A 27,646-nucleotide genomic window follows, 5' to 3' on the forward strand; every position below is an offset into this window, starting at 1 on the left:
AGTAAAAAGTGTCATGACCCATTGCCCAGTTCCCAGACTGGAGCTAATATTTTTTAGACCCAGAAGCTATTGACTATAGAGGTAGTCAGGTTCTAGGAGAAAGGACTCCACAACACTATGGCAAATATATATTGTAATGATTCTTCTAGTCCTTCCCGCAAAAGGACCTAGGCCATTTTCTCAGGTGACTGAATACTGAGGAAAAGGAAGTGTCCAGACATTTCAAGGAAAATTAGACACAGGACGTGTGTTGACATCAATTCTAGAGACTGAGAATATTTTCTTGACCTCCCTATTAAGAGTAGGAATATATAAGAGCCAAGTAATAAATGTAGGCCTGGACAAATTTGGACTCACAGTAAGTACACTGGGTCTATGGAAACAACTAGTGCTCATTTCTTCAATCCCTAAATGTAATAATTGTGATTGACACACTAGGTGTTGGAGTAATCCCCATACTGGGTTTTAGCTTTTAAGTAAAAGCTATTTCAGTGGGGAAGACTTAGAAGTCTTGGAAACTAATACCCAGTGTACTTCTGACCCCAAAACGAAAAAACAATGTATCATATTTTGGGTATGCATTGTGGAGATGGGTGCTAGTTTTAAAGGTCATAAAGATGCCTGGGTGGTGTCCGTGAGAGTTAATTTTATGTGCCCACTTCACTGGGCAACAAGGTGCCCAGATAGTTGGTTAAACTTTCTGGGTTTGTCCATAAGTGTGTTTCTGGATTCAAATTTACATTCGAATAGGTGGACTGAACAAATTGCCCTCCCCACTGAGGGTGGGACTCATACAATCTACTGAAGGCCTGAATAGAACAAATAAGGCTAAGTAATGGAAGAATTTTCTCTCTCTGCCTGAATTCTTAGTCTTCTCCTGCCTTTAGATTCAGACTCAGACTGGAACTTACACCATCATGTCTCCTAGTTCTCAGGGCTTTGGACTAAGACTAGAACTGTATCATTAGCTCTCCTGCTTATTTGTACAGCTCTTGGGACTTCTTAGCCTCTAAAGCATGAACCAATTCGTTACAATAAATATCTTTTTATATATATCCTATTAGTCTGTTTCTCTGGAGAACCCTAACACATGGTCCCTATCATTTGTCTGCCCCCTGCAAAAACTGAATGAATCCTAGAGAATGACCATACCACTATAAGCCCAACTAAGTAGTAACTTTGACTGCAGGCCAAACTTGGCCTGTCCCTTTACTAGAGCATATTAATATGGCTTCAGTTATACAGTATATGATAATGCTGTAATACAAATTGTTTGCGGAACAATACTGTTAAGCAAACTGAATGCAGAATCTTCTGGATGTTTATGCTATTTCGCTTTTTTTTTTTTTAACTGTTTCATATATACCTCATTTATCTGAATATTCTTAGCCAGTTGACTTTCAGTTTTTCAAAATCATTCCACAAAAGTTTCAAAGAAACTAGATTGTCTTCTTAGTTCATCAGTTTATGTATTTTTTATTCAATTATATAACTGCAACAATGAGTACAACTAGCATTAACAGGCTTAAAAGAACAAATACATAATTTAAAATATGCAATTCAACTTACAGAAGCAGAAATGTATGTTGCACTAGAGTAGCTTTCCACATATAAGCGCTTAAAAGCTGCCGATGACAGCAATGTGTTTTACAGAGGGAATGGAGAGGGTGGGTTATTCCAAGGAGTTATAGTGGATTGAAGATTAAGTGGAGCTCAGTTATGAGGGTGTTTATGCTCAAAAAGGACATGATTTTCCTTTCCTTCTTCCTAGTCCCATGTATGTGTATATGGTGGGAGGTGGTGGGGAGAAAAGGCAGTGGTAGGGGAAATGTACTTTAGATCTTACCAACACTAAACAGATCTGATCTTACCGTCTCCCTGCTCCCAAAACATCATTAGTTCTCACTGCTCTGAAGACAAATGAAAACTCTTTAAGGGTGCCTGGGTGGCTCAGTTGGTTAAATGGCTGCCTTTGGCTCAGGTCATGAGTCTGGCATTGGACTCCTTGCTCAGCGGGGAGTCTGCGTCTCCCTCTCCTCCTACCAGCTGCTTCCCCTGTAGGTGCTTGTTCTCTATTCCTCTCATAAATACATACATACATACATACATACACACATAAATACATAAATAAAATCTTTAATGAAAGTAAAAAAACAAACAAACAAACAAATAAAAACTCCTTAAAAGTGGTGTGTCCCTTCACCAGCTCAGAGTCACTATGTTTTCTGTCATATTTCTACCTTGTGTCCCTTCCCCCACCAATCCTCCTGCCATGCCACTCAGTCTAGAATTAATTTTCCCTTCCTTTTTTAGGGTGACTACATAATTTACTATCCATAGTGGTAAACATTTAAGAGCAAATGAGAAAATGGGAAAAATTAAACAAACTGGGGTACTCAACAGACCTGTAATCCCCCTATTCATCATAGGCCCAATGATTTCCTCCTTTCTCTGACTCAGGGCTTAACGCTCAGAGAATGCTCCAAAAACCTTGGTTGAAATTGATTATATATTCAATAACCCTCTCCTGTTGCTGTTTTTATTTCCCTTTCCAACCTTGGTTACCAATAACATGTATAGCAACTTTGTGTGAATTATAAAATGTGCCCTTTCTTGCTGGCAGCGAATTCCAGAGTACATAGCAAGTAGATACAGGCTGGATTTCAGCCACTACTTTCCCTGCACGTGGGTATTCTTCTGTAGTGAAAAAATTACTTGATGTGTCTCCAACTATTTAACCTGCATAAAAATTAACTGGTGGTGGAAGATACTGAAACACTCCACTGAAATCTATGTCAGATGACATTTGAAATCTGGATGAGAAAAGATGCAAAGTGAATTTGTAGTAAGGGGAGGAAAGTATCAAAGATTTATCCAGAATTTTATGTGGAGTGACCATGAGAACACTGTGAAAATCTACTGGGGAGTAATAAATTTGCTTCATGTTGAAACAGGAAAAGATTTGACAAGGGGAACATGGGACCATAATATTATTTAGAGAAAGCATACTATCAATATCAATCTAAGAAAAAGAAAAGCCGATATTCTCACTGCTCAGAAACAGGCTATGACAACCATATGTATAAAATGTCCATTTTGTTTTAAGAAATCTATCTTAACAAACAAGCACTCAGTATTTTTTTTTTTTTTTGGTTGCTCAATACCTCTGTAACATAGTACATACATTTTAGATATTACCCCCTGGGAACTTAAAAAAAAAAAAAAGATGAGGGGCGCCTGGGTGGTTCAGTTGGTTAAGTGTCTGCTCATGTTGTGATCTCGGGGGTCCCCGGACCAAGCCTTGAGTCCTGCTCCCTGCTCAGCAGGGAGTCTGCTTCTCCCTCTCCCTTTTGCTCCTCCCCCTACTCATGCCAACAAATTAAAAAAAAAAAAAAAAGATGAAACTTCAAATTTCTTATCCTTTAAGACTCTGACTTCTTATGTATCCCACTCTATGTACCCCACTTCTGGATTACCATTCTCTACATTCAGAACAAAAAATACTTTGATTTTTAAATTGCCCATATTAAATAGTAATTAAAGAAATCATTTTTTAAAATGGACTCAATTTAAAATTCTAACTTGGGGGCTCCTGGTTGACTCAGTCAGTGAAGCATCTGCCTTAGGCTCAGGTCATGATCCCAGGTGCCAGGATAGAGCCCTGGCTCCCTGATCCACGGAGAGCCTACTTCTCCTTCTCCCTCTGCCAACTGCTCCCACTGCTTGTGTCCTCTCTCTCCTTGTCAAATAAATAAAATAATAAATAATAATAAAATAATAAATAAATAATAATAAAATCTTTAAAAAAACAATATTTATTGAAAGCTATTTCTTCATTTACATATTTTAGATAATGTCTCTTTACTTGTTAAGAGAAAGTAGGGATTTTGTCAGGTAAGATGCCTCAACTTCTAGTAATACCAATCCCACCCCATTTAAGAAGTAAGAACTGTGCTGATTTCCACAATTCAAAGTCCGGAGTTTATTGTGAACCTGAGTCAACTTCATTCAGCGACACTAGCTCCATTTCTCTGTGGTTGCCTCAGTTCTATTATCTTGGAATGATGTCCCATCCACAGACTGCCTTTCCCATGGGGCAAATGAACTGTAGTTCTTCCTGGTCTCATGCTAACACAGCTGATATCCAAAGGAAGAAAGAGATTCATTCTCTGATTTTTCAGATTAGAATAAAGAAGATTTCTTTTTCTGAATATCTAGACGAATCCCATATAGATCTTTACTGTGAATTGGGTTATATGTTTGTTCCTCAGCCATTCCCTATAACCTAGGGAATGCCATGGATTTACTGGCTCAGAACCACCCATCCTCAGATATTAGATTGGCAAGGGCAATTGGATTACACTAATCAATTTAATCAGACTGACCCCTAAAGTGGTCTTCATGGCCACTATGCAATAGGGAAGAGGTGGAATGGATGATGAACAAACAATGTCAACTTCCACTATAAGCATTCAGCACTCACATACTATGTCCACCCTTACCACTCCAAGGGTATTATATCACCATATTTAGTTAAATCATATTTAACTTCATGATAACCATGAAAAAGATGGCAATAGGGTACTATAATTTTATTATCTTTCTGTAGAATGTTTATACTTTACCTGTAATTTTTTAAAGATTTTATTTATTTATTTGACAGAGATCACAAGTAGGCAGAGAGGCAGGCAGAGAGAGAGGGGGGAGGAAGCAGGCTCCCTGCAGAGCAGAGAGCCCGATGCGGGGCTCAGTCCCAGGACCCTGAGATCATGACCTGAGCCGAAGGTAGAGGCTTAACCCACTGAACCACCCAGGCGCCCCTTACCTGTAACTTTTAATTGCTCTTAAAAATCCTACAAAATTTACTTTTAACATAGTCTAAGCTTTTTCAAATGTTTCACCCTATCAATTGACCAGGGTGCTTACCTTCTAGTAGGGGAGGAAACAATAGGTAAGTAAGACAAGGAAAATGAGGTAAATGTAAATCCTAATTGCTATTTTTATGAGGAAAATAAACAAGGGAACTAGAAAAAGTAACTGAAGAAAGCCTCATTAGAGAATGCTGTTCAGAGGCCCCTTTGAGGAAGTGACATCTGACCTGAGACCTAAAGGATGACGAATAGCCTGCATGAGAAGAGCTGAGAGCAGCATTCCAGGCCCAGAAACACCCAGAGCAAAAGCCTGGGAGGGGAAAAGCATTTGGCAGGCTTGTGGACAGAAAGGAGGCCAAGTGACCTGGACAGAGTGAGTAGGGGGGAGAATGATGGGGTAAGACTGCAGAGCAAGACTGAAGTCAGGTCATCCAGGCTCTTGGAAGACCAATGGAAAGAAAGCTGGATTTCTCTGAAAGGGTGTGAAACAGTGGAGCAATAGGATTTGCTTAATGTTTGTAAAGACACCCCCTGCATTCTTTGTTAAGAGTGGATTTAGGAGGAGGGTGGGGGATGGAGCCAAAATGGAAGTTATTGAAATCAGCAGGCTACTGGCTGCCACACTCTTCCTCATAGCAGTTCCACTAGACTGCATTCTTCATCCTATGTTTTTTTTTTTTAAAGAAGCTTGAATTGTTTTGAAAATGTGCAATCTGCTTCATTTATTAATGACTAGATGTTCATATAACCACTAAGACCAACAGAACATCAAACTTAGACAAAGTACTTGTACTTATTTTTCTTACTTATTTCAGATGAATCATGTAGGCTCACCTACTATCTCCTCTGAAAGTTTTGTTGGTGACATATATAAAATGATCATTCCATGTAATTTTTGCTTACATTCCTCTAATTAAAGTGATCTCCATTCATCACAGGAAAAAAAAAAAGGTGAGCCACAATAATAACTAATATTAAGAAATCATAAAATCGAATGGAGTTTTAATTTTTAAAAATAAAGCATTTATGCCTTATTATGTGATGCCAAATGTCTAAGTACTTCACATTTCCAGGTTGAAAAATTAAGATCTATGGAGAATTTAAAATATGAATAGAGATAGAGAAGCTTCTAGTTAAATGAGCACTTTTACTTCCTCAGTGTTAATACAGAAATTAGTATAAACAAACAAATAATTACTATGTGAGTGCTCCCCGGCACTGAACTCAAATCAGATTCCTTGCTGTGTCATAAACATAATAAGTACCCTCTGGCCTTAGGGCTTTTGTCCTGCTCTTCCTTCCACACAGAATGCCCCTGTCCCTGCCAAATATCTGCAAGTGTCTCACTTTATTCAGTTTTTGGCTCACATGTCTATAACCTTATCAGAAAAGCTCTCTGTAACCTTGTTTAAAATACCATCCCCATCACCCTCTAGCCCTCTCAAAATGTGTGTTTTTTCTTCATAGCACTTAACACTACCAGATAGAACATATGTTTACTTTCTGGCTCCCCACACAGGAACACAAATTCCAAAAAAAATAAAAAATTGAAAAAAATGCAATTTTTTTTTTTTTGGCTTTCTTGTTGATTGTTGTATCTCAAACATCTAAAACAAATAGCACAATACCTAGATGTTTCACATATGCTTGTTGAATAGGATGTGTCCTTATCAAATAAGGACCTACGTTCTTAGCATTAAATGAGTCTAGGCTGTCTTAAATTAATAATGACTCAACTACATTCTTTTCAACTGTAGACTTTCTTTGCCCCTAAATAGTGGATCTCAGGGTCAGGATCTGGGGCATGTCCTTCTTGTCTCCAAGAATATAAGCTCCTTTGAAGCTGATGTGATGACCTTGATTACTGGTCAAGTCCTGTACAGCTGTTCACTGCTAGTCATTCTTCTATTTATTGACAACTTTTTTTCTGGTTTACGCTCATATTTCCCCTTTCCAACACTATATATGATCATTCTCAGTGACTTTCAAAATATATGTAGCTGACCCACCCAATAGCAGTGTTTTTGTTTCTGTTTTTAAATCAGCATTTCTGTTTCTTTCTTAGGATTTCCAACTCTCAGCTTACATTGCCTACCTATTCTTGCATGATGCCTACTTTATCTATTGTTCGGAATGTATCAATCATTGTTGTTTTAAATTCTTTGATTAATAATTCCCAACAACTCTGCCATGTCCGGTCTGATGCTTACTCTGTCCTCCGTCTCTTCAAATTATGGTGTTTTTTGTTTTGTTTTGGTTTTGTTTTTTGTTGTTGTTGTTTGTTTTTTGTTTTTTGGGGTTTTTTTGTTTGTTTGTTTCTTGATATACCTGGAATTTTTTTTCTTGATAGTTGGACATAACATACTGGATAAAAGGAATTGCTGTAAATAGGCCTTTAGTGATGTGGTGTTGAGGTGTTGGTGGAGGACAAGCAATCCATAGTGCTGTGATTAGATTTCAGTCATTTAGTGTGCCTGTGTCTCTAGACTGTGAACCTTACAAGTGTTTCTGTTTTTTCTATTCCCTTGCGGTGGGACAGGATAACTAGAGTGGATAGGAGTTGGATATTTCCCTTCCCTTAGGTCAGTTAGGCTTTGAAAATAGCCCAGCTGGTTAGGCATTGGCTAACTAGTTTCTCCTGAGGACAGGCTTTGTTCAGAAGAACAGAATGGTCTGGAATATTTCTGAATGGCTCTTTTCCTCTCTCCCTGCAGAAGGCATAAAGGGATTCAAGTTAGATATTTATTGTGGGAACCTAGTCAAGCTCTTGGAGGTAAATCTCATAATATTTGGGGGACCCCTCTATGACTGTCCCCTGAAGTTACTTACAGACCTCTAGTTCATTGATACCCTCTTCCATTCCCACTACTTTTTAATTACCTGTATTCACTCCCACATTTACCCAGCGTGGAATTCATGTTTCATCATATAAGCATTCCTTCTGAAGCACAATCAAGTGCCTTGGCTCCCATCTCTCTCTGTTGAAATCATTTCACAAAATCTCAAACCTGCTTGAATTCAATCTGATTCTTTGTGCAGAGATCCAAGCTACTTAATAAAGAAATAATACAATTAGCGGACTCATTTCTCTCTAAATTCATGACCACAGACCACAAACGAACACCCAAGCCAAACTGGCAGTCCTACTATGCTTCCCTAGGAAGTTCATCTTCACATTTTCTGAGGTAGATATGTCATCTTTTTTTCCTGTTACCTCAGACTCCTTCACTCTCCTCATTTTCAGCAGATGATCCTGCTCCATACATAATTGATTGTGAATACAGAAACCATCAGAGAGGATTTACTTCATTTTCATTCCAACAGATATCCAAACCTCTCTGCATCCTTACTCACCTTCTCAGCCTTCTTTTCTGTTCCAATTGAAACAGTATCATTTTCCCTATCATGAGCAATTGTAACTCTTGACACCTATATTTTCTCCTCTCGGTTCAGCTCCTTCAGTTATTCCATTTGTCTACTACACATCACCAAATTTTCATTCTCTGCTTATTATTCATGCCAGTCTACCAACATACATCAGTATTTTCAACTAAAAAGAAATACTCTGTTGACTTACTTCATCTATTACCACACTGCTCTCTAACCTTTTCACAGCAAAGGTTTTGTGTACACACACACACACACACACAATTTTTATTTAAAAATTATATTGAAGTTTATGAAAAAAAAAAAAACCCAGCATTTCCTTCTCAGCTCTCTCTACTCTCAAATACCTTCAACCTGACTAGCTCTTTGATATTTATCTCCAGATTCCCAAACAATATTCTTGTTAGCTATTTATCGATATATTTAGATACTAATGTATCATAAATGAGGATCTCAACTCAAATGTTGTCATTCTTAAAACCCAAATTAATCTTAATTCCATTTTCTCTAAATTTCAAAGCTACTCCTCTAAACCTAACAGCTATTATACATTAGACTAGCTTTTTAAGTGGAGAGTTCGAGAGAGCCGCTTTCACTTTTGCTACTATTATCTATTTTTCTACATAGAAGCTACAACAATCTTTTAGAAAGTAAATCAGATTATGCTACTCTTTAGTGTAAAACCTTTCAATAGTATCTGCTTGTGTTTGGAATTAAACTGCAATGCTTTCCATAGGCCACAAAGCCCTAGATAAAAGGAGGTTCCTTGAATGTGTTTTTGAGTCCAGTATCAACTTCTCATACACTATGCTTCAGCTATACTTGCCTCCTTTGGTTCTTCACATATAACAACCCCCTTCTTACTCTAGGGTCTTTGCATTTGTTCTTCTTCTTGCTCTTCCCATGGTTCTTCCTACACTAAGTGCAACCTCATTCTACCACCTACAGCTTGAAGAAGACTTTTCTTCTGACCACCCCACTGCTCTTTCCATTTGCCTCCTTTTTAAATTTCTCTGACATTTTCCCCTGCAGAACCCATCCCAATTTATAACCTTATTTCCTTAATGATATTTATTTCCCTTCCCCCAAATAGAATGGTAACTCTAAGTGCAAAAATTCATTGTCCATCTTAGCACTTTTTTCCATGTCCCTACCCCAAGGGTAGGCATATAAAAAGCACCCAAGAGATATTGAAAAAGAAAGCCAACGTTGGTGGCATCACAATTCCGGACTTCAAGCTCTATTACAAAGCTGTCATCATCAAGACAGCATGGTACTGGCACAAAAACAGACACATAGATCAATGGAACAGAATAGAGAGCCCAGAAATAGACCCTCAACTCTACAGTCAACTAATCTTCGACAAAGGAGGAAAGAATGTCCAATGGAAAAAAGACAGCCTCTTCAATAAATGGTGCTGGGAAAATTGGACAGCCACATGCAGAAAAATGAAATTAGACCATTTCCTTACACCACACACAAAAATAGACTCAAAATGGATGAAGGACCTCAATGTGCGAAAGGAATCCCTCAAAATCCTTGAGGAGAACACAGGCAGCAACCTCTTCGACCTCAGCCGCAGCAACATCTTCCTAGGAACAACACCAAAGACAAGGGAAGCAAGGGAAAAAATGAACTATTGGGATTTCATCAAGATCAAAAGCTTTTGCACAGCAAAGGAAACAGTTAACAAAATCAAAAAAACTGACAGAATGGGAGAAAATATTTGCAAACGACAAATCAGATATGTCGTTTGTCCAGAATCTATAAAGAACTTAGCAAACTCAATACCCAAAGAACAAATAATCCAATCAAGAAATGGGCAGAGGACATGAACAGACATTTCTGCAAAGAAGACATCCAGATGGCCAACAGACACATGAAAAAGTGCTCCATATCACTCGGCATCAGGGAAATACAAATCAAAACCACAATGAGATATCACCTCACACCAGTCAGAATGGCTAAAATCAACAAGTCAGGAAATGACAGATGCTGGCGAGGATGCGGAGAAAGGGGAACCCTCCTACACTGTTGGTGGGAATGCAAGCTGGTGCAACCACTCTGGAAAACAGCATGGAGGTTCCTCAAAATGTTGAAAATAGAACTGCCCTATGACCCAGCAATTGCACTATTGGGTATTTACCCTAAAGATACAAACGTAGTGATCCAAAGGGGCACATGCACCCGAATGTTTATAGCAGCAATGTCCACAATAGCCAAACTATGGAAAGAACCTAGATGTCCATCAACAGATGAATTGATCAAGAAGATGTGGTATATATACACAATGAATACTATGCAGCCATCAAAAGAAATGAAATCTTGCCATTTGCGACAACATGGATGGAACTAGAGCATATCATGCTTAGCGAAATAAGTCAAGCAGAGAAAGACAACTGTCATATGATCTCCCTGATATGAGGAAGTGGTGATGCAACAAGGGGGCTTAAGTGGGTAGGAGAAGAATCAATGAAACAAGATGGGATTGGGAGGGAGACAAACCATAAGTGACTCTTAATCTCACAAAACAAACTGAGGGTTGCTGGGGGGAGGGGGTTTGGGAGAAGGGGGTGGGATTATGGACATTGGGGAGGGTATGTGCTTTGGTGAGTGCTGTGAAGTATGTAAACCTGGTGATTTACAGACCTGTACCCCTGGGGATAAAAATATATGTTTATAAAAAATAAAAAATTTAAAAAAAAAAGCAAGCACCCAAGAAATACTTGGATTAATGTTGTATTTTGTGGACTAAATATAAATTCAACAAGTTCAACTAAATTATATATTATATTCAGCAGGAGTGGGATGGTAAATAATAGGCCTTGAGATCTTAAAAGGCATGAGCTAATGGACCCACTTCCTGGTCAATTATTAGGATATCTGGCTGCACCTAATTTGGATTCTCTTTTACAATCTTCCAGAGCCACTCCTGACAAAGGACACTGAGATTCTTCCCTTGGGGCAAGGGTACCCACTTCTTGCTGGTGCAGATTGTTTTGTACTGGAGAATGAGAGGTGCTTGGGGGTTTGAGATAGTCTGTGGTCTGAGTCCACTTTGGGGTTTATGACATGCAACTGCTTTACTATGGAGAACTGCCTGCCAATTTTCTTTTAGGGAGATCTGTATTTAGCTAAAGCTGAAGAACTTAGTGGGTCAGGTTTCACCATAAGTTGTCAGTTCTTCTGGATTTCTGTTTCTTAGCAACAGCTGGGACTCTGTCCATCTTCATTGTTGGCTGCTTTAGCCTCAAAGCAAACAAGAGAAAAAGTGCATACAGCAACTTGCAGTTTGCCATTTAGTAATATTCCCAGACATACAGTGCATTCCGATCTTAGTAGCTATTGGTAGACCTTGTAAAGGATCATCACACTTTTGTGAAGGGGATGGCAGTGAAAAATGCTTTGATGGGAACTGAGAAATTGGAATACCTTAGTATCATTTGCTCCTTCTTGCAAGTCTTATTGCTATTACCAAAATTTCGCTTCCTGGAAATGTAAAACTTCAGTGTAAATGTAAATGTAAACTTCAATGTTAGAAATAAGGTGGTAAAAAAAGAAAATGTTGCAATTCAATAAACCGCTTAATTAATTTCTTTTTGGTGGGGGGAGGGTGGGAGAATGGGGCCGAGGGAGAGAGAATCTTAAGCAGATTCCATGCCCAGCGGGGCTCGATTTTACAACCCTGAGATCATGACTTGTACCGAAATCAAGAGTGGGATGCTGAGGCTCCTGGGGAGCTCAACTGTTAAGCATCTGGCTTTGGCTTAGGTCATGATCTCAGGGTTCTGGGATCGAGCCCCACATCGGGCTCCATGCTCAGCGGAAAGCCTGCTTGTTCCTCTCCCACTCCCCCTGTTCAAGTTTCCTCTTTCCCTGTGTCTCTGTCAAATAAGTAAATAAAATCTTAAAAAAAAAAAAGAAAAAAAGAAAAAAGAGAGTGGGAGGTTTAACTGAGTTACACAGATGCCCCTCCATTGACTAATTTCTTGGTCTGTTTCTATATTATCAGATCAAAGGCAAATTGGCTTCCAGTAATTGTCAAATCTGCTAAATTTGGCATAAATGGCCAAATTTGGTACAACTGACTTTCATCTAGGAACTTTGTTTAGAATGTCTTTTTTCTTTTTCCTTTTTAAAAGATTTCATTTATTTATCTATTTATTTATTTATGTTAAAAGATTTTATTTATTTATTTATTAAAGATTTTATTTATTTATTTGACAGAGAGAGATCACAAGCAGGCAGAGAGGCAGGCGGAGAGAGAGGAGGAAGCAGGCTCCCTCCTGAGCAGAGAGCCCGATGTGGGGCTCGATCCCAGGACCCTGAGATCATGACCTGAGCTGAAGGCAGTGGCTTAACCCACTGAGCCACCCAGGCACCCCAAAAGATTTTATTTATTCATGAGAGACAGAGGGAGATGTGGAACTCGATCCCAGAACTCTGGGATCTTGACCTGACCTGAGCTGAAGGCAGGTGCTTAACCTACTAAGCCACTCAGGTGCCCCAAGAACATCTCTCTTTTCTAATGTACTTTTTAAAAAACTCTACATATACCAACAAAGGCATGTGACTTTTTTTTTTTTAATGTAGCTAGAAAGTTCTCTAATGCCTTACCTCAGTGTATACATACTCTGAGTTCTAAGATACTATTGGAGAAAGCCTGGGTAAAAGAATCACAATTGTATTAACACAAGTTTAACAAGTTCTCATTTCAGGGCAAGAAAGTCTTCATTGCCTGCTATTCCTTGACTCAGCCAGCTTCAGTTTATCTGAGGTTTATTTTCTGTTCCATTCACACTCAAACTGGAGAAATATTCTTCCAGTTGCAACTGGCAGAAACCCACTTAAGCTAGCTTAAGCAAAGACATGACATTTTATTATAAGGATAAATTACAATAAATAATTCAAAGATAGGAAGCAAACTCAACCCTTTCAAGAGACTGAGATCAAGAAATGGAAACCTGTCAGGAATCAAGGCAGCTCTTACAGCTGTGTCTAACAGGTCAGCACTACTTCATGAAAGCACAGACTTGAGTCAGACAGCCCGAGTTTTATTTTAGCTTCAATACATATTTACTTTAGTCAAACTTCTGAGCTTCCTTACCTGTAAAGTGGGGATAATAGGACCAACCTCACAAAATTAAAACACTTAGAACACTGAGCGACATAGTAACATAAAATCATTCTTACTCTGCAACACAACTGGGATTCTCCACTTGCTGCTCCCAAGTAAGGCAGACGTGACCCAACTTCCTTTCTCAGAACAGATTAACTAATAAACATTCTCGATCTCAGTTTTACTCAAGACAATTTGATTGGTCCAGAGGTGTAATTGTTCAGCCTAGCTAAAGACAGAGGCATTAAGTTACCTAATACACATACAGATGCTGAGGCCCACCCAGAACATCTGTGAATTTTTCTCAGTGGTTGGGGAGAATCATGAAATAAGGCTAAAATCAAAATAAAACAGACAGTGGATTTTTCTTTTTTTTTCTTTCAAAGATTTTTATTTATTCATTTGAGAAGGAGAGCTACAGAAAAAGGGAGAGAGAGAGCGAGAGCAGCAGCAGGGGGAAGAGGCAGAAGGAGAAGCAGACTTCCAGCTGAGCCAGGAGTCTGACATGGCACTCAACATGGGGCTGGATCCCAAGAGCAGAAGGCAAATGCTTAACCATATGAGCCACTCAGGCACCCCTACAGTGGATTTTTTTCTATACTTCTCTTAACTCACTAATCTTCTGTTCTTCCATAGTCACAAAAAATACCAATAGAAATGACGTTATCAATGTCATAATAATGGATGAAGCAATGGTTCAAAACCAGATCTGACTCCAAAATCAAAATTTATTTTCACTAAACAATGCACTGGAGTTGTTCACAATGTGAATCTATTAGATAGTTAACCCCGCATTTAACCAAGCACTTGAGACACAAGACTTCAAGTAGTTCAAAATTAGGTTTCCCAGTTTCTTTCCCTAATTTTAAGAAATGGGGATGTGGCATATACACAGTAAAGTCAACAAAATTGAAATGTTCAGTTCAAACTTTTTCATATGTATACACTCATATAACCAGCCAGATGAAGGTCTGGAAGGACATTTCCATCATTTCATCACCTATGCTCCATCTAATACCTGTGCCCTGAGAGGTTACTATCCTTTTATCACCACAAATTAGCTTTGTTTGTTTTAAAATTTTATATAAATGGAATTACAGGGGCGCCTGGCTGGCTCAGTGGGTTAAAGCCTCTGCCTTCGGCTCAGGTCATGATCCCAGGGTCCTGGAATCGAGCCCCGCATCGGGCTCTCTGCTCAGCGGGGAGCCTGCTTCCCTTCCTCTCTCTCTCTGCCTGCCTCTCTGCCTACTTGTGATCTCTGTCAAATCAATCAATCAATCAATCAATCAATAAGTGGAATTACATAATATGAGTTCATGTTTATTTCACTCAACACAATACCTGTGAGATCTATCCATGCTATTGTGTGTAGCGATCTATTCTTTTTTTTTTTTTTTTTTTTTTTTTTTAAATTTGTCAGAGAGAGAGAGAGTGTGAACACAGGCAGACAGAATGGCAGGCAGAGGCAGAGGGAGAAGCAGACTCCCTGCCGAGCAAGGAGCCCGATGTGGGACTCGATCCCAGGACACTGGGATCATGACCTGAGCCGAAGTTCACTGTATGGATATACTTCACTTTTTTCAAGTTTGAGGCCGTAATGAATCAAACTGTGATGAACTTTCATATATGAGACTTTATCGGGACAGAAACTGCTGACATAGGGTAGACATAAGTTCAGCTATAATGGATACTGCCACTGATTTTTCAATCCCATTTACACTTCTACCAGCAATAAGAGTTTCAGTTACACTATATTTTCTTTTAAACAAGGAAAATAACATAATCAGTCTATTGTGCTAGTTACATTTCTTTGTTCTACACATGTGTTTTGTTTGAGATTCTTTTGTTGCTAATATCAGCAAGGCTGAGTTCAGGCTAAGTTGATGGGTAGGGTAGATCCTCCTTCACTTGCACCCTTACCAAACCACAACCCTACCCATGAAGATTTCACTAAAAAGTAACTATTTAGCTTGACATCTTTTATAGCAGGGTTTCTCAACAATGGCACGACTGTCTTCTGGGGCTAGATAATTCTATTGTTGGGTCTGTCTGGTGCATTAATGGATCTTTAGCAGTACCCCTGGCCTCTACCCACTAAATGTCGGCAGCACCTGCCATTCTATTGTGACAACCAAAAATGTTTCCAGATGTTGCCAAATGTCACCAGTGGAGCAAAATCTCCCCTTGGCCTATTACTAAACACTATTATAAAAAATAAATGTCCTGGGCGCCTGGGTGGCTCAGTGGGTTAAGCCTCTGCCTTCGGCTCAGGTCATGACCTCAGAGTCCTGGGATTGAGTCCTGCATTGGGCTCTCTGCTCGGCAGGGAGCCTGCTTCCTCCTCTCTGCCTACTTGTGATCTCTTTCTGTCAAATAAATAAATAAAATCTTAAAAAAAAATAAATGTCCTGGACTCTCTATACTTCATTTAAACTACTTTTAGTCAGTACAGTATTAATAAAACGATGTCCATAGTTTTCCAGTGCCATAACACAGAACCATCTTTTAAAAGGTGAGCTTTTAAAGAATGCATAGGCCAAGGCCCTACCTTAAAACAATGGAATGCAATCTCTTGAGGTAGGGCTTGAACATTTTTATTGTAGAGCTACCCAATATTTAATTCTAAATTTTGGCACAGTTGAAAACTTAACATATTTGTCTTCCCAGAAGTATATGCTTTAAAATAGATTTCTACAAACGATTTTTCAATTAGTAGAATATGAGGCATACATAAATGTGGAGACTAGAAGGCTCTCAGAAACTCTCAAATCACACCAGATGACCACCTGGAGCCCCTAACAATAAATAGTGGATGGTGCACCCAGGTGGCTCAGTTGGTTGGACAACTGCCTTCGGCTTGGGTCATTATCCTGGAGTCCCGGGATCGAGTCCCACATAGGGCTCCCTGTTCGGCAGGGAGTCTGCTTCTCCCGCTGACCTCTCTCCTATTATGCTTTCTCTCTTTCAAGTAAATAAAATAAAATCTTTAAAACAATAAACAGTGGTATCTAATGTTTAGTTCCTGATTGAAAAAATTACTTTTTTCCCGAAATCAGAACTTTAATGTATTTCCTTTTCTGAATGTTAATCCTTCCAGCTGACTATCACTAACTCTTCTCTAATCAACCTCTCAAAAGGACATTTCCCATTGTTTTTGAAACATCTGAAGTCTTTCACCTAAACAAATCCACAACCCTCCCCCACAATATTCCCCCCCACAACCCTCCCCCACAATATTCCCTCCCAAGTCAAAGTCAATGATTTTAAACTAAATGATCCACTTCAATTATCACATTCCACTCCAATCTGACTTCTGGCCCTATTCTTCCAACAAAACACTTCTAAGGTAACAGATGCTCATCGTGTTACTAAATCCAACGGATATGCTGACCTTATTTCAGTGATTCTCAACAGCATTATACACTGTTCACCACTCCTTTATTGAAGTACTTGTCTTTGTTATCCATTGCACAACACCCTTGACATCTGCAACTCCTTATCCAGCTCATCTTCCTTCTCCTAGCCAAAAATTAATTGAAGTTCTTGACTGCATACTCCTAGGCTGTCTTCCAAGTTTATCTCACATATACTCAAGAGTTTAATTTCTCCCCACACACCTAACAGTTTTTTATTCAGTCCAAATCTCCCTTCCTAGCTCCAGACTTCTATACCAAAGACTCTGACAAGGTATGAGAAACTCAGTAAGTCCCAAATTTATGATCTTCACACCTACCGGACTCCAAATACATTACCATTGAAGGGAATGCTATTATCATTCAGTTCCATGCCATTCTATTGTATGCGAAGCTTTCCTCCTCCTCCTAATCCTGAATCTAATTGCATTGACAAATCCTGTGGACAGTTCCTTCCAAAACTTCTCTCTCTTCTGTGACACTACCCTGGTCCATCAAATTATTTATCTTTAGTCAAATTCACTTAAGAATATTGTTTTTTCTTTGACATACCACCAATTTTTAAAGGCTGGAGTAAATTTTCCCATTTGCAAATCCTCCATTACCATAGTTTAAAATCCTTCAAAGGCTCCCTTTGTTCCAAGAAAAGGACACACTTAATTTTTATTACTTACTTTTTTAGAGAGGGAGAGTGAGAATCCCAATCAGGCTTGATGCCCAGCATCCATCTTACAACCCTGAAATCATGACCTGAGCTGAAATCAAGACTTGGACGCTTAACTGAGCCACCAAGATCAAACCCACTTCTTTACCTGGCTTTGGGCCCTGAAGAGCCTGGCTCCTATGCAGCTTCATCTCCTCAGTTCTGTCTGTTCCAGCAGTACTGTGCTCCTTGCAGTCCAAACCAGAGCACTTCTGAAAGTAAAAAATGCCTATCCTTGGCAAACTGGATTATAAATTGACCTAATCTCTCTGGCCCAGAATTTTTGCTCATATTATTTCTTTTACCTGATAAGCTCTTTTTTTCTCTTTTGCTTATCTTCTCCATATTAATTCTTCGGTTCTCCAAGGAGGTCACTTCCTTTGGAGACTTTTTTTAAAGATTTATTTTAGAGAGATAGAGAATGAGAGAGCACATGAGTGAGAGGGTGGAGAGGGAGAGAGAGAATTTCAAGCCGACTCTGCACTGAGCATGGAGGCCGGCAGAGGACTCTATCGCAGGACCCATGAGATCATAACCTGAGCCAAAACCAAGAGTTAGATACTCAACCAACTTAGCCACCCAGGCACCCCTGGAGACTATTCTGACTAGGACTCTCCATTATGAATTCTCACATGATTGATTCTTCATACCATTTTTCTCAGTTATGATTTTGCAGTATGATGGTTTCCTCTATTAGACTCTAACTCTTCTAAAGTAACTGTTTTCTTCTCTATTATAATCCCAAGGCAATCATCTCCCACCCAAGCAGAATGTCTGATACTCAATTTATTGAATAAATGTCAATAAATGTCAATAATAGTGTACTGGGGACACAGAGAGTCTCCACTCAAATCAAACCTGTAAGAGATTCCTTCATAAGATAGATGGGCTATATCCATTTACAATTTAAAAGTTAACTCTTTTTCTTTTTAATTTAATTTATTTTTTATAAACATATAATGTATTTTTATCCCCAGGGAAAGGTTAACTTTCTAATAACTTGAAGGAATGTGTGGCTAGAGTGTCATGTGTCTCCTAGGAATGATGGAAGGCAATGCTGGAGTCAGACTATGAAAAGACTAATTAAAATATAATGTATGCAAACCTGCAGTATATCTAAAAATATGTATTTAAAAAATAAAATAATAAAAAATGTGTATTTAAAGCAAGGAGTGATTTCATTAACTTCAAGTCTGAAGGAAGCTACAGGGTGAGCTAGAGGGAAAAACAGAGAAAGTGGGGCTTATAAAAATAAAGTAGTGGAGACAAAGAAAGGGTGAAAATGACATATAAGAGGTAAAATAAACAGTAACTAAAGGATCTGCAGGAGAGGAATAACACAGCATCAATGCACCAATTTGATACTAGTTAGTAAACTCACTTTTCTTACTCTCTGGGCATACTTAACTTTGAAATTAGAGGAAGTAGAATCTTTATATATAGTTTTCTATATATATTTATACGTGTGTGTGTGTGTATATATGTATATATACATATATATATATATATATATATATAGTTGCCTCTTAGTATCACCTCTAAGAATTTTCCACTTGAAGTTTAACTTGATTCAAGGATTTATCAGGAAAAAGCCCATATAAAGTAGCTATAAGCAAGGTGAATAAACCATTGGTGGATTTCTGAAAAATCCAGAAAAAAAATTTTCTAAACACTATCTAGAACCTAGAAATTCTGCATATTAGAAGAGGAAAGGAATGGGAGTGTCCAGCATGTACAGTTAGGAAAAAATTTCCTCAGTTACTGACTCCTGCACCCTGTCCAACACTGGGAACCACAGATCCTGTCATATAATTTTAATGATTAAAAAAATAGAAAATGTAGATTTTCATATAAGGTGATTTAGAATTTCATGGGTCCTATTTATAAAGGACTTGGTAAATTTAAGTATATTTGGAAACCCATTCCTCTGTTTAGAAAGAATCTGGGGTATGAGGACAGAAGTTCAGTTTTTAGGCTATTTTTTTTTTTTAAGATTTTATTTGTTTATTTGACAGAGATCACAAGTAAGCGGAGAGGCAGGCAGAGAGAGAGGGGAAAGCAGACTCCCTGCAGAGCAGAGAGCCTGATGCCGGGCTCTATCCCAGGACCCTGGGATCATGACCTGAGCTGAAGGCAGATGCTTAACCCACTGAGCCACCCAGGCGCCCCTCTAGGCTATTTAAATACTGTTCTGATTGTTTTAGCAGCTTCTCATACACAAATCCTCCAGGCAATAAGAACATAATTATGGAATTAAAATCCTATCTGGGCATCCAAAACGTTCATGAGAAAAGTTGCGTTTATGTTGAACACCCCACAATTCCAGATAAGTGGTTTTCAATCTATCTTCACCTATGGGTACCCATCAGTAACTACTCCTAACAGAGCAAATCAGAATCAAGAACCCACAAAGTACTGCCCTAAATTTTGTAAAAATAACATGCTTTCCAAAGAATATGAAATTTCTCAAATGGGAAATAATCAAGACTTCCTGGTTGACATTAATTTTCAAGGATTTTTGCTAGTCATGTGCTGAGATTATCAACTACTGTTTTTAGTACAACAGATAGAAATAAAGACCGAGTTTGTCCAAACAAAGTTAAACTAAAAATTTAACTGTGCAGGTAACAAACGGTCAAACTATTTGACTTATTATATATCTTATATATTATATATCTTGCCTTATTCATTAAATAACTTAAAAAAAATTAACTGGCAAGATTGTTCCCATTTTCCACTTACCCTGTATTTCCCCACATTCTCAACAGTAATTCTAAAATTCTGTGGAGTCATAAAGTATATTATGATATTACCAGAAATAAAAACCTCCAAGGTTCAGTATTTCGTTATAAATTTATTAAGACTTATTTTGCAAAAAAAAAAAGGGGGTCTATAGACTTTATGTGTAGTATATCACATCTAAATGGCAGTTTAAAAAGGTTTATGATGTGATTTCAGAAAAAAAAATATATATAAATCATACAATTCTTTTTTGTAAGATGATACAATATAGTACAGATATAATTCAAGTCTTTATTATCAGAATCATTCTTCTGATTACAAAATTCTTTATCTACCATGGTTACTGTTTTTCTGGGGCTTTTTCTTTTTACTTACCACACTAGTAATCCAATAAAGAAATTAGTCTGAGGCACAAGAAGACCCTATTGTTAAAGCACCTTTACCCTATTTTCAAAGCGTAACATTAAAAACTAGCAGTTAGTTCCTACTTTTAGGGACTTTAGAAATGGATATTTGTTATAATCTTATTCTTCACAACCCAGCACTACAGCTCTTTAATAACTAGGAAAAAAGAAAAGGTAGTGTTACATTTTACCACTTCATAATAAACATTTTTTTTTCTTTTCGAGAAGACCATGTATACTTGTTTGCCTTTCCCTACTTCCCACGGGTGAATACACTTCCATACAATGAACACATATTTGGAATTATGTTTTGAGATCTTTTCGAAGGCTTTAAATCAAACTGTTTCAACAGCTGGCGGACTAACATGACAATTTTCTACAGACGAAAAGAATTATTTTGGGAATGCAGCTACCGCATTCAAACTCATTTGGTTTGAAAGCTGGGACTTTGCACCAAATCCAATCAGTGGCGAATAGGATTAGAGAGTTAACCTCTCTGATTATCATTAGTTATCATTAACCTCCAGTGAGTCCAGACTGATCAATGAACTGGGGGGGGGGGGGGACAAGTATAAAAAGAATTTTGATTTTAAAAATGCTTTCAAGAAGAGTGAAGCCAGCCACCACCATGCTTGAAAGGTGTTTCCTTCCACACTTACAAAGGGTTGTAACTGAGGCCCGCAGCTACAGTTATGAAAGAAACCGTCAACTAAATTGCAGCAGGTTAAACCGACACAGTTACTAACATCCCGGAGTTGCTTTTCTGTTGCGAGTCCGCACCGCACCCTCCACCCCGCCCTCCAGGAAGAGAGACCTGGGAAGGTCGTAAAAGCTTTTTACTGAACCAGGCAAAGGCTATCCACAGATGGAAGTGTCACACGAGGTCAACAACTCGGTCTCTATTTTCCCCCATCTCCTCAAGAGCCCCGCCCGTTCGGGGTATCAGACCCCGGAGGGGGCCCGTGTCACAGGCCGCCTAAGCGTAGGAGGCGGCCGGAGGTGACCACAGTTGCCCAACAGTTGGGTTCCCAAGCTGCCTGGTGTGACGCATAGCCCCCTCCCCACCCCTCTGGACAGGCGCTCAGACTGGTCGGAGGGAGTGATGGTTTGGGGCCTGGGCAACCAGGTTCCACGCAAGACCCTGCTTCCTCGGCTTATCCAACTTGGCCTCCCGCGGCACCCCAGCCCCAACGTAGTTTTTAGCGTTTCCCCACCCCTCGGCTTCCCCCGTAGCCTCTCAGTCTCTCAGTCGCGATGTCCTTGCGTAATCGTTCCGAGTGACAGTAGCGTCCATACCCGCACGGAGCGAGCCTGCAGCTCCCACTTCCCGGAATTCAACTCCCGGCCTCTAAGAGAGGGCGCCCGAGCAAGGATCAGCAACCCACGGTCGTGGCCAGAGTCCGGCGGCCTCCGCGCGGCCAGCGTGCGCGCTCCCATTCCCGCGCGTGCGCGCACTCACCCTCAGCACCAATAGCTTTCCTTCTATACCCCACGACTCCACAACGTGGCCCCTCCCACCGCCCGCGCGCCTGCCGGAGGTGTTCGGCGTGCGCGCGCCCGTTCGCCCGCCGGCCCGCCTCGCGCGCAGTGGGGAAGGGGAGTGAGCAGAGGAGCTTACGTCGCGCGGGAGGCGGAGGCGACGGCGACCTCGGTGGTGGCGGCGGCGGAGGCGGCTACGACGGAGACGGTTGCGCTCGCTCTCTCGGCGTCATGGCGGCTGCCGGGAGCCGATAAGCGGCGGGAGCGGGAGCGCGCGCGTGGCCGCGGCGACGACGACGGCTCGTTACTTCTCGCTTTTGCTGCCTTCGCCGTTGGTGCTTCAATAATGAATTGATTGTTGGATCCGCTCCGCAGGGGATCGCGCGTTGGTGCCGCGGCCCGGGGCTTCCCCTTCCCCTCCGCGTCCTTCCCCTTCCCCCTCCTTCTCACGGACTCCGGCTTACCCCGAGACGCCCGCAGCCCGAGGACTCACTAGCGGCAGAGACCGCGGGCCCGGGCGCGGGGGAGGCCGCCGATCGAGTCGGCTCCCTCCGCCCCGCGAAGCCTGCACGCCCGCCGGTAAGAAAGGGGGCGGCGGGCGGGTCAGGATGTGGCGGGGAGGACGGGAGCCGGCCAGGCGGAGGGCGGGGGCGGCGCGGTTCCCGGGCGGCGGCCCAGAGGCCGAGCGCCGGGCGAAGGCCGGGGCGGCTCTGTGAGGGCCGGCAGTGGCTGACGGGCTCGGAGCACAGGGGGCGTGTGAGTGGCGAGCGCAGGCCGGCGCCAAAGAGCGCATCCTCGCGCCGGACGGTCGGGCAGCCGGGCAGTCGAGCCTGGGCCTCCTCGGCTTGGGGCTGGCGGGGCCGCGAGGGGAGAGCGGCGAGGGCTGAGCGGCGAGCACTTGCCGGGTGCTTTAGTCCCGCCGCGACCCGGACTCCCAGCACGTGGGGAGCGGCGGGGAGGGGGAGGGGGCGGCGGCCCGGGCGAGCCCGGGAGGGCGCGGGGCGGGTCTGCGGGAAGTTTGAGGCGGGAAGAGAGACCCCGGGACCGGGATGAAGGCCGGGAGAGGGACAGGGGTGGAGGGGGTGGGGGGGGTGGTGTTGTGCATCTGGTTGGGAGGCTGATTGGAGCGAAGCTGCAAAGTACGGATGCGGGAGGAGGAAGGTTTCCAGCCTCCTTTCGAGGACCGCGTTGAAAACTTAGCAGGAGCGGAGCAACTGTTAAAAGACGGGCGCAGAGAAGGAAGATTCAAAGAGGTTTAGCGTCTTAGGGGAAAGAGTCATTGTTAGGACGCGTGAAAGGCAGGGCAGAGCTGCTTGCGCCTGGAGCTTCAGAACTTAAGGGTGTTTCTCACACCCTTAAGTCTCCGAAAGAGGACTTAGTCGGAGAAGGAAGATGAGGGGGAAAAGGAAGTTTCACTGTACGGAGAAAGCCATTTTGAGGGGCGAAAGGAGTGAAAAGGAAAGAACGAAAAGAGTTGTGAACTTTCTCGTTGAAGAGAGACTTTGGGTAAGCGGCAGTTTGTTCGAGTACCTAGGTTTTTAGGACATAATTGTTTAATAGTAAAGGTCTTTGACTAGTTGGAATTAATATTTAACGTTAAGAATAAATGTTGCATGGAATAGTTACTTTTTGGATGACCGTTTCTTGCAGTCTACTGGACTGTAGTCTCTGGAGAAATAAAATTCCGATCAAGATGCAGAGTTTACTATAATTGGGTTGACAACAGCGTATTTTCCCCCTCTTTTTTGTGGAGTGGAAATAATCGTAGGAGTAAATTCTCTTTGCTGAGGTCGGCGGACAGCTCTGCTCTCAGGCGCCTGTCTCGGTACTTTCTGGCTGGGGAAGGATCTGACGTCTCCTTCCCCCGCTTCTTCCTCTCCCTCCCCTGCCAGAGATCTCCTTTGTTTATTCGTGGATGGCTTGTAGGTGACTCTCCAGTGTTGGACTGAAATCTTGAAAGGTGGAAATGCTGTGTCTTGGCTCATGATTTCTACCCCAAGCCCATTTCTTAATTAATCCTAGTGTATATTCTATTACTTTTTTTCTTTTTTTTAATGGAACCGCTGCAAGTCCAGACTGGATAACTACTATTTACATTTTATCTCTCTATTCTTGGTTTACCTGTGAAAGGAACACATTTGTTTTGACCTATACATTTTCCCCTGAAATTATATGATACACTTATATTCTGTTCTCATGTGAGCATTTTCAAAACTTTCCCCCACTTGGGTATATGAAGTTCTGGGTAATAGGAATTAGTGCTTGATTAAAGGTAACCCCCTCCCCCCCATTTGTTTGACCAAGTATCTAATAAGTCTAATGAGACTTCATTTTCTGTTCTTGGGATATGTATATGTTACATACTAGCACTTTGTTTTAGTTATCTGTTTAGAGTGTTTATATATGTGCATTGATACACAGTTGCAGTCAGTCTAAAAGTCTTATCACTCCACATGTATTTTAATTTCTTCTGTCAAAAATAAACAGTGGTACTAAATTCTAGTAAGTAGTCAGGAATGTATTTAATAGAAGCCTAAGTATTTTGAGTGAAAGACCCCTACTCCTCCCTTACCATTTCTAATTGTCTTAGGTAGATTTGTATAAGTTCCAGATAGACTTACTCATCTTTTCCTCTATAGGTAATTTTCTTACTTTCTCAATATATTTTCTTTAGGTGAATCAAAAAGGGCCCAGGAAGCCTATGAATGTTGGAGAAAATTCATCTGTGAATTTTTGATGTTTAAGGAGTTCGTATTTGTATTCATCTTTTAAACTGGGAAGATTTATATTTTATTTTAAAACTTCTTGGTATTTACAATGAATGGACACAGTGATGAAGAAAGTGTTAGAAACAGTAGTGGAGAATCAAGGTAAGCACTTTATTACAATTTTTTATTATGAAGAGAATGTAAAACTTGCATGACTCTTTAGTTTTCCTAGTAGGTGGCAGAGTTTCCAGATCAGATTCTTCCTCTGAGTTATCCAAACAGTAAAAAAAAAATTTCCTGATATATGAAGTTTTGTTGATAATACAGGTTTTATTTTTTTTTATTGGGATATACAAAGTTGAATTTAAATATGAAAAGTTTAGGTGACTTAAATCTCTTTGGAAGTTTATATTATTTGGTCAGTTATTGAAACTAGACCAAGTAAAAAGAGACCCTTAAATAGCTTTGACTATTGGTGCACTCTCCAAATAAAGGCAATAAGAAGTTCTTTACTCACCTTTTTTCTGGCATTTTGTCATCCATACATTTCCTGTACAGTATAGTAGCCACTAGCCACATGTGGCTATTTAAATTTGAACTATTTAAAATTACAGAATATTCAAGATGTGATCATTCAGTCATACTGGACGCATTTCAAATGCTGAAAGCCACATGTGACCATGATCTGTAGCACAGATAGAAAACATTTCTATCAGTGCAAAAGTTCTTTCGGCCAACGCCGATTGGGACGTTTGTTAGAATATTGCTGCAACCCTTTTTACCCCTCTGATTTTCTTTTTAAATTTCAGTTTTAATTATGTATGAATGAGTTACTTGAGCCATGTCTTTGCAAAGAAGACATAGTTAATGGGAATAAGACGTATTAAGCTATTTTAATGTGTAAGAAACCTCTTCAAATACAAAGACTTTAAATTCTTCTGTAGCCCCCAGATTTTGAGTTACCTGCACATTGATGGAGTCCATATAGTTATATACACTTATCAGTAGAGATCAGGTGTGAACATCAGAGCCAGACCCCCTGATTACTTTTCCCAGTTCTACTTTTTATTAGTTGTATAAATTGGGGCGGATGACTTTACCTCTGAGGTTTTGTTTTTTTCACTTATAGAATATGAATTACAGTATTATTTATCTTAAAGTTGAGAATAGTGAAGTGTTCTGTGGAAGGGGCTTAAAGTAGTTCTGATATAATGAGCACTCAGTATTTGCTTACTATGATTAGCATCATGTTTTAGGTACCATAGAATACTACATAACTGGAACTTTAATTATGGTGGTAGAGAAATGTGATGGACAAGAAACAGGAAAGTTTTGGTAGTTGGGAGGGTTGCAGAAATAATATTGGTAGAAGAGAAAGCAGTGTTACTAGTATATGACTAGAAACTTGGTGTTTTCTGGTCATGCTAGTGTGTACTTTAGTTTATCAGCTTTCACAGGTGCACTGTTTGTATAACAAAAACATCATAGAGAGAAAGGAACAATTATGGAAAGCAGCATTGTTTAGTTGAACAGGTATTGGTCTAAACATTACAAAACCTGAGCTGACACTGCATTAACTAGTTCTCTGAACGATCTCAACTTTAAAAAAGAATTGAACTAAATGATTTTGAAGTTTCACCTCACTACTTAATTTACAAAGTATAATAAGGTTTTAGACAATAAGAGTTGAAGAATCAACAGAGTTGAGAGGCTAAATTGGAAGAGTTTTGAATCTCATGTCTGATTCAAATCTCTACAGGTAAATTGACTATAGTAAGTGATTGTACACATTCTTTTTTTTTTTTTTTTTTTTTTTTTAAAGATTTTATTTATTTATTTGTCATAGAGAGAGAAGCGAGAGCAAGCACAGGCAGACAGAGTGGCAGGCAGAGGCAGAGGGAGAAGCAGGCTCCCCGCCAAGCAAGGAGCCCGATGTGGGACTCGATCCCAGGACGCTGGGATCATGACCTGAGCCGAAGGCAGCCGCTTAACAAACTGAGCCACCCAGGCGTCCCGATTGTACACATTCTTTTATTTCTTAGTGAACAATGAGATGGTTAAGAGGTAGAACTTTCTAGAGGAAACACAGGAACTAAACTACTCACAAACTACGAAATAAGACTCTTGAAAATAAATCCTCTAGTTGAGTATTCAGAGAGGTCATGTGCTGTTACATTCTGAGCCCTTATTTGTTCTAATAATGTTTTATGTATTTTGCTGCCATATCTAGAGGGGAGCAGTGAGATAGATTTGGTAGTATAAGTGAAAAAAGTTAAACCCTGTGAAATCAGATGTACTTAAAGGAATCTTTTGCAACGCATACTTATTTAAAATAACTGCAAATCATATTCCCTAATTATTCTGAGTTACTATTTCTAGTATACAGGTTTTACATGCTTCTGAGAAGTGTGGTTGTCAAGTTATCTTGTTCCTGCAACTGCCTTGGTGTTTATCAGGAGGGAGACCTGCTTCTCATCTGCTTTCATTTTCTTCCTTACTGCTGTTATGCTGTCTTTTTCCTTTGCTCCACTGTCATTGTTAACAACCCTCAACCACCATTCTCCCCAGCCACCTCCTGCCCGCAAAAAAACAGAACACTTCTAGTAACTATAAATATTACTATAGAGTGAAGAGAGGAGAAATATGCTCTGCTTTTAAAATTGATACATACTGTAAATAGTTTTTAAAGTAAAACTTGATTTTTATTGGGTAGAATTTTTAAATGGATTTTTGCTTTAGATTTTCTTTCTTCCTTTGTGGAAATTCCATTATGAAATGAAATAAAATTAAGCAAGGAGTCATTTGACAATTTTAGATGTT

The 27,646-nt window shown here is 40.2% G+C and overlaps 2 protein-coding genes across 5 annotated transcripts in view; one reads left to right on the top strand and one right to left on the bottom strand.

Moving 5' to 3' along the window:
- Nucleotides 1-23,102, bottom strand: part of LOC116586097 (wiskott-Aldrich syndrome protein family member 2-like) — a 30,434-nt gene extending 7,332 nt beyond the window's left edge. Inside the window, exons 1-2 of one of the 2 annotated variants that reach the window (XM_032335671.1) lie at nucleotides 22,258-23,102; nucleotides 21,463-21,987 (exon numbers count right to left, since the gene is read on the bottom strand). In XM_032335671.1, the coding sequence (XP_032191562.1) occupies nucleotides 22,579-22,911 (333 nt within the window). In that variant the 5' untranslated portion in view covers nucleotides 22,912-23,102 and the 3' untranslated portion in view covers nucleotides 21,463-21,987; nucleotides 22,258-22,578. Of the gene's footprint in view, nucleotides 1-21,462; nucleotides 21,988-22,257 lie in introns of those variants that run through there. The other variant, XM_032335670.1, reaches the window with a different exon arrangement.
- CHD1 (chromodomain helicase DNA binding protein 1) overlaps nucleotides 22,592-27,646 on the top strand; it is a 72,309-nt gene continuing 67,254 nt past the window's right edge. For all 3 annotated transcript variants that reach the window (XM_032335667.1, XM_032335669.1, XM_032335668.1), the window contains exons 1-2: nucleotides 22,592-22,697; nucleotides 24,793-24,988. In XM_032335667.1, the coding sequence (XP_032191558.1) occupies nucleotides 24,936-24,988 (53 nt within the window). In that variant the 5' untranslated portion in view covers nucleotides 22,592-22,697; nucleotides 24,793-24,935. The remainder of the gene's footprint in view (nucleotides 22,698-24,792; nucleotides 24,989-27,646) is intronic.

The sequence above is a fragment of the Mustela erminea genome, chromosome 3 (assembly GCF_009829155.1).
Source record: "Mustela erminea isolate mMusErm1 chromosome 3, mMusErm1.Pri, whole genome shotgun sequence".
Classification (NCBI taxonomy): Eukaryota; Metazoa; Chordata; class Mammalia; order Carnivora; family Mustelidae; genus Mustela; species Mustela erminea.